This window comes from Mixophyes fleayi, chromosome 4 (genome assembly GCF_038048845.1).
Source record: "Mixophyes fleayi isolate aMixFle1 chromosome 4, aMixFle1.hap1, whole genome shotgun sequence".
Taxonomy (NCBI): Eukaryota; Metazoa; Chordata; class Amphibia; order Anura; family Limnodynastidae; genus Mixophyes; species Mixophyes fleayi.
In genome coordinates, this window is record NC_134405.1 from 16,549,473 (window position 1) to 16,557,371 (window position 7,899).

Genomic DNA, 7,899 nt, shown 5'->3' on the forward strand with positions numbered 1-7,899 from the left:
GCACTCCGATTTTCCCACCAAAAATCCAGTTTCAACTAGTCTAGTTGCATTATATAGTCAGTATCACTTTAAACATTTATTCCCTAACATCGCTAACTAGAGTATGCAATGTGTGATCTCTTCGGCGAATGAACCAGACAACTGCTGATGAATAGGGGATTAAAATGATACTAAACATGACATAGTTCCTGCAACCCGAACCTTTGGTTTGACTAACATGTATATACTTATAAATAGCGCTACATTTCGACATAAATAACTATGTGTTGCAACTACAATTAATGTGTACTAATTACAAATGTGTATGTTCGTGTGAATGTGTGTAAAAGTGTAAAACCTATTATTGCTAAGTGTTGCGGCTGGATACGCCCATTCACGCCGTAGCGTGCTCTACGCATAATTTCAGACAAAGACAACCAAATTTGCTTGATTATAATTGAAATGACTTTATCCAATTTGCTGACTTCGACAGTGTCTAAAGTGCTCTCTTGCTTTCATGTCACTAACACAGGATGTCACCTAATTATATAAATGATAACACACATGATATTATAACTAAAAAAAAAACATAATTTGTTAATTACAAATCACAATCACAAAAGTAGAAGTGGTGGAGGAAAAAACACCCATGAGGGAGTTAGTGAAGGAGCCACCCCAGGTGATTTTGAGGTTAAAGAGGTGGGTGAACCTCCAGTGGACCCTGAACAAAGTAAACATTATATATTTGAATTAATAGATAGCGTAAATGTCACGTGTTACAGTCCGTATGAGTGTATATTTCTAACTTCAGGGATTCTATTGTATTTTATGCTTTCCCCATAATTGCTGATTCATTTGTCCCTTGTGAAATAATCTATCCAGGTGCTGCATTTGTCTGAAAATACAAGTCACCCACAGACTGTCTAGTGAACCCGCTTTAAATCAACTTCTGAAACTATGGCATTATGCAAGCTGCATGTTTATTTTAAATCAACTTCACTAAACATTATTAAGACATGTAGTATATTGAAAAGTAATGTTATCCTTAGAACCTGTATTGCTTTTGTACTTGGGAACAAACCTGTTGCTTTTTGTAATAGAAGTTCAATTTGTGCCTTAAAAAATAACATCTTAATTAGCAATGCTGCAAGAAAGAACATAAATGTATATAAGAAGAAAGAATGTTGATCAAATTACTTTACAAATCATATAACCTCATACACATGCACTTTACAAACAGTATTGTTAGAACGGTGGAGTTACAGCAAGCCAAACGAATGATACAATCCCTTGACCTGTATTGTTAAAAAAAAAAAATAGCTTCTTCTCACACTTTCAGGGAGCACAGTAGTCTGAAGAGGCAAATCAGGTCATATTAAGCCAATTTGTGTTTTCATGCATAGCAAATTAAATGTTGGAGCTGGCCAATATGGTTTCAATTACATGGCACTGGAGGTATTATTTGAAATAACATTTTATATTTGTTATATTAAAAAAATATTTTTTGTAGTTAATAAAAGCTCAAGTTTCATTTGCATATTTATTGTATTATTTTACTCATAATTTAGGTAAAATTGCAAAAAAGTAGCAATGTATAGAGTTTGAATAATAATAATAAAAATAATAATAATTATTATTATTATTATTATTATTATTATTATTATTATTATTATTATCATTATTATTGTTAATATTATTATTATTATTATTATTATTATTTAGAAAGGACCAATCATATTATACAGCATTGTACAGAGAATATGTAATCATTCACATCAGTCCCTGCCAAATTGAAGGCAGCAGTCTAGCAGGTATATTTACTAAACTGCGGGTTTGAAAAAGTGGAGATGTTGCCTACAGCAACCAATCAGGTTCTAGCTGTCATTTTGTAGAATGTACTAAATAAATGATAACTAGAATCTGATTGGTTGCTATAGCCAGCATCTCCACTTATTCAAACACGCAGTTTAGTAAAATCCTTACCACACACAAGTTCATACCTACCAGTATGTTTTTGGGCTGGGGAGGATACCAGAGTATTCAGAGGAAACCCAATACAAACACAGGGAGAGCATACATCCTCCACACAGATAGGGACTTGGTCGGATTTGAACCCATGACCCCCAGTTCTGTGAAGCTGTAATGCTAATCACTGTGCCTCCTAATAAAATTGCAATCACATTTGTTAGGCCTAACTGATCTTTTAGGAAATTAAATTGGCAGAATGTTATTGAATATTTTTTTGTTTACATATAGAACTTGCACTACCAAGGTCAGGTATGAAAATTAACTCTGCATAAAATATACTCTATATATTTATTAGACATTGTTGGTTCTTTATGAAAGTATGCTGACACAGTGTTATCAAATAATTTATATAATGTATTTCAACATTTTGTCCATCAGAGTCCCTTTGAATAATTCATCAATGGCTGAAATCAGGTGCACAGATTTATGAATTCCTTGTTCCAATTTTATTCCCTCTTTTAAAGACTTGCCACATCTTGTTTCAGCCTCTCTTCTGTCGCTCACTTAGGTAAGAGGTAGCACATTTAAGAAATAAGGGTCTATTAATTATCAAACTTATGTCACTTAGCATACATGGGTGAATGGGTTGATGCCACCTTGGTCTGTTGCTTTAACCACCTTAGTCTTGTTTAGGTATAACTACACCTCCTCCTGTGTAAGTAGCATTTAATGATGAGCATAAGCTAATGCTATATAAACTCTTTCCTGTTGTGTATTCCTTTTTTTATGAATAAAAAAGAATCAAAATGTAACACTAATTTTCTACAATTACATTTTTATTTTAACATAAGGAAATAAAAGAAGATTTACCCTGAATTTTTTTTTAAAAATTTAAAATTTTAAAAAGAGACTTGACACCCGAGACTGACACTTTATGTTAAATGATAATTAGACTTTTTCAATCATTTTTCATCATCCCCAATTGCATGTGTATATCATTATTATTATTAATATTATTATTATTATTTGTATTATTATTATTACTATTATTATTATTATTATTATTATTAGAAGTAGTAGTAGTAGTAGTAGTAGTAATATCTAATAATAATAATAATAACAATAATAATAATTATTATTATTATTATTATTATTATTTTTTATTATTTTTTATACATTCATATTATGTCCTATAGGGTTGCACAAGCTTCCACATTTGGTAGAGAGAGGGTGAGCTCACAAAATACAAAATGTATTACTTATTCAAAACATATTAAACAATATTCCATGAAACAACCAACAGCTTTTTCGAAAGCATTCTTGATCTCTTTATTTCTCAAACTGTATAAAATGGGATTAAGTAATGGTGTTGCCACTGTGTATAGCAGGGCTATGACTTTGTTCCAATACATTGATAGCCCTCTGGTTGGAAGAACATACATAGATATCAGGGTTATATAAAAACTGAACACTACAGTCAGATGGGAGCTACAGGTGGAGAAGGTTTTCTGTCTCCCAGAAGCAGATGGAATCCTTAGTATAATCCAAATAATATGGACATAAGATACAGCGATGATTACAAATGGGAAAATAACTATAGGTAAACTAAGAAGTGTAACATTTAATTCAACTATAAATGTATCTGAACAAGATATTTTTAATAGAGGAGAATAATCACAGAAAAAATGGTCAATGACATTAGGTCCACAAAACTGCAACAAACTTATCGATACTGAGTTAATCAGTGACGTAGAAAAGCTCAATAACCAAGTTATAATAACCAATTTCAGGCACAACTTACTGGTCATTATAGATATATAACACAAAGGGTTACAGATCGCCAAGTATCTGTCATAAGACATTACAGTCAGAATAAGACACTGCACACATTCTGAAACTATAAATAAAAAAAATTGAGTAAAACACCCTGTGAACGATATAGTTGTCACCCCATTTAGGACAACGTGAAGCATGTTGGGGACAATGTCTGTGGTCAGCATGATGTCAGACATAGAGAGTTGTGTAAGGAAGAAGTACATGGGAGAGTGGAGACTCTTGCTGTAGGCCACCAATATGATGATCAGGAGGTTCCCGCATGTTGTCATACAGTAAATCACAAGGACAAGAAGGAAGAGCAGAACTTGTAGTTTGTGTAAATTCTGAAATCCCAAAAGTATAAATTCAGTAGCCAAAGTAGTGTTTAACTGTAGATTCAAGACCACAAACATAACAATGTATTATCCTATATATTCATATATTAGCATAATTTTTTTTTAGGTCAATGTCTCAAGGCATGTCGTCTTGCCGATGACATTAAGATTTTTTACAGTGTTGTAAGTCCAGATGTAGTAGAGAATTAGAGAAAATAGAGAAATAGAACTAAATGTGGGATCTATCAACAACAACAAAGAAATGGAACCTAGGAGCTTTCATTTCAAATGACATGACTCAAAAAGAGTCATATACAAATAGTGAAGCAAAGCAAGGGGAAGAGACAATAGCTTACTTAGAGATCTAACCTTGATTATTGTGTATCCCAAAAAGACATTAAAATATATGTATTAATGCAGAGTGAGGGCTAGTAAAATGGTGGATGAGCTACAAAATAAAACTAATTAGGAACGGATTAGAGTGCTTGACATGTACAGTTAAGAGGAAAGAAGGGACAGAGGTCTTATGATGTAACCATTCAAACACTGTATATTAAGGTAGCTTTCACCCTAGTGAGAACACTAATGGAAACATTATATATGAAAGCAAAACATTGAATTCCAAAGCAAAGAATAATTTCCTAACCAGGAAGTACAAAAGTATGAGTTTCTTGGTTGAGGCTGAATATACGTAGACTATTACTAGCGGTGGCAATGGAATCATTGAAACCTCTTTGGCTGTTGTTGTCTTGGAGGCTGATTTGGAGTTAGGTGCAGGTTTTGCCTGACTGGAGAATTTGTAGCTGCACAAACCTTGTTGCATTGCAAGGAGCTCAAAATCAGGCTGGACATTTTACATTTTCCACCTTACAGCACAAAATGATGTTTCCATTTGCATATTATGCACCCAGTATCAGTTGTGCATAAATTAGTATAGTGTCTCTGTAAGTACAGTTTCCGATTGTACTTGTTTTTGGAACTCCCCTTCTCAGAAATAGTAAACGCCCAATAGATTAAGTCACCAAGGAAAATACAAGGTCAAAATGGAACTTAAGGACCACATGCAGATATAATGTCGGTAAATAAAGATGGTTAGGCACAATATCATATGTCCAATGAATATTATATTTATTAAGTATCTTACTGGTGATACCTTATTGTCTTTTGATATAAATGTTCAAGTTTTATTAGGACATTGTATTTATGCAGTGTGCAGTCCATAGTATATGACAGAAGAAGGAAGATCTTACCTTAGAATTCAGCAGCATCTTTTAGTATTGTTTACCAGCCGGTACAGACATCCCTACTTCTCACTACTTATGTTATTGTTCTATAGTATAAGAATAAAAGTTAATCACAATTGTCTTCATCTACACCAAATGAGTGGAAGACCTAATAAGCCATAAAATAAATAAAAATGAGGTGTTGGTTTTAAGTATAATGAAATATATATTTGTAAACCATGATCAAATTACAATATGAGTGGACAGATATGTTTGAAGGGCTGGGTAAACAAAATCAATAAACTAAGCAACCACTCCAAAAATGTATTCTATAGCTGAGGGTGGAGACGAAAAACAAAAGGGCATATGGATGTTTCTCCATTTTTGTACATATATACTAGCAAGCAACATGCCAAGTAAATCTGAAGCAGGAGTGAGATATTACTTATGATTCAGCTATAATGTTTCTGCAGCTCTGTCTATAAAATAGGGATAGAAAAAGCTCACACAGCTAAACAATAAGTCAGTCAATAATAATTCTGTATGTATCCAATGCCCTTTACATGTAAAGCCTTACGCAGAGTTCCATGCAATTTAATATTTTGCAAATCAGTAACATTGCCATAATACATTGTATCCACACCTTTTATATACGAGGGTCAAGGTCTTTACTGTAAAAATTACTGATGAGTCCATGGAGAGTCTTGTTACATTCTCGTGTTTTCTTTTAATGAAACCCTTGTGACAAGTCAATTTTGATTAACTAAAACACTTTAAGAGTTATTAACTGACAAAGTACAAAGATAAAAACATAAAGATGTATATCAAACAATTAGTTATCTGCTCTTGTTATGTTTTAGACCAATCAATAGTACTTTTTTTTATGTTAGTAAGGTGCCCTACTTATTGTAAAATTAAGGTTTATTTTAAATATATGCCAAATCCAGGATTCAGCCAAATTATAAAGATTATTGGGGAGACCCATAATATCTGAAACTTGTATAAAACATGTTGTTTAAAATTCTGTCAAAAAAGTCTTCAATTATTTTTTTCTAGTAAACCAACAGTTTTCATTTACAGAAAGTTGCCATTTTTTTCATATAACGCTGCCATTACAAAAAGGGTGATTAGTACAATTTTCTAAATGGTTGTAAGTTACGGTGATTGACAGATGGTTTAATGAAAGACTCCAGGCCCCACTGTAAAAGGAAAACTAAGGATCATCCTCACTCCACTAGACAAACTCCTATACAGCCCCTCATGACCCTGACATGAAGAGAAACTCACTTTGCATATAGAACGTGTACAATATTCTTACCTCTTTACCTTAAATTATGCTATGTTGTCTTCTTTTTGGAGAGTGGGCATTTTACATTTAAATTATGTGCCTCTGTGGTTATTTTGTCTTACTTAGTCATTCATTGTTCTCTGCCTCTATTTTCTGCCTCTGTATTTTGTCTGTACTACTTTCTTTAATTCATATTTTTACATTGTGTTTCTGCGTTGACTAGTATATTTCTACATGTCTCTTGTGTAATGCCTATATGTACCCATCTCTCTTGACAGCCACCTGTAACTCTTCTTGTCCACATCTTTAACTACCATTAACTACATCTCTGACCACTATAATCCTCTCCCTTACCTTGTAACCTTTCCTATCCATCCATAAGTTCTTACGGAGCATGATGCCAATGTGTAATTCTAATGGAAAATATTTACAAATCTATCTATTAGAGATTATTTTAACACATGTTTTCCATTCTAATTATTTTATTTGTCCATACCTGCATTGGCCTCAAATCCAGAATATAATTTTTTACAGATTTGGAATTTATATATATCTCATGGACCCTGTCCAATGACAAGACCCCTTACCATATTCGAAACACCATGCATAAGAGAGGCCACTACCAATGGACTTGTATTCAATTTGTATGCCAAACTCTGTCCCTGACAGGTGATCCCCATGAACTACTGCAGGAGTCTGATAGTGATGAACCCTTAGATAGAGAATAATGGACAGATATTTAGGAGCTCACCTATTTCAGACACATACAAACTGTTGTACCACATGTACTACATGCCCAGTAGATTAAGTAAAAGTATTCCTGATATTTTAGAAAGATGTTGGAGAGGTTGCACATCCCCAAGTTCCTTTATTCAAATGTATTCATATTTGATAGCCATGACCCAAATTTTCACTCTACTGGTCTGCATTGAGAAACCCGATGTGTTCCATCTTACAAACTGACCAACCACTTATATGTAAGTATTACTTGCTTTCCTTAGTCCCCACAGGAGTGACAAAACACCAAATCAAGCTCATGTGTCACTTATTTACAGCTGCCTCCTACCAGATTGGATGTCTCAGTGCTCCCTCTCTTTTGTCACATTTGTTAATAGAACATGATAGGGTTACCACATTCAATACATGACTTCTATTACAGATAACTCAACAGTTGCATGAGTGTATTTATTTACTAAAAAGGGGGCTTCATTCTGTTCTGTTGCCCCACCTAACCTGCCCTTATAGTGACCTTCATTCATCATCATCATCATCATCATCATCATCAACATTT

At 33.4% G+C, this 7,899-nt stretch overlaps 1 protein-coding gene across 1 annotated transcript; it reads right to left on the bottom strand.

Annotated features, from left to right (window-relative positions):
* Positions 1-3,206: 3,206 nt before the first annotated feature.
* On the bottom strand, positions 3,207-4,175 carry LOC142150477 (olfactory receptor 11L1-like). Its single transcript, XM_075205672.1, has one exon. It carries the CDS (start codon positions 4,173-4,175, stop codon positions 3,207-3,209), a length of 969 nt encoding a protein of 322 aa, XP_075061773.1.
* Positions 4,176-7,899: the final 3,724 nt, after the last annotated feature.

Coding starts and splice junctions, on each gene's coding strand:
- LOC142150477 (XM_075205672.1), bottom strand. CDS start 4,175: ATGTTTGTGGTCTTGAATCTACAGTTAAACACTACTTTGGCTACTGAA.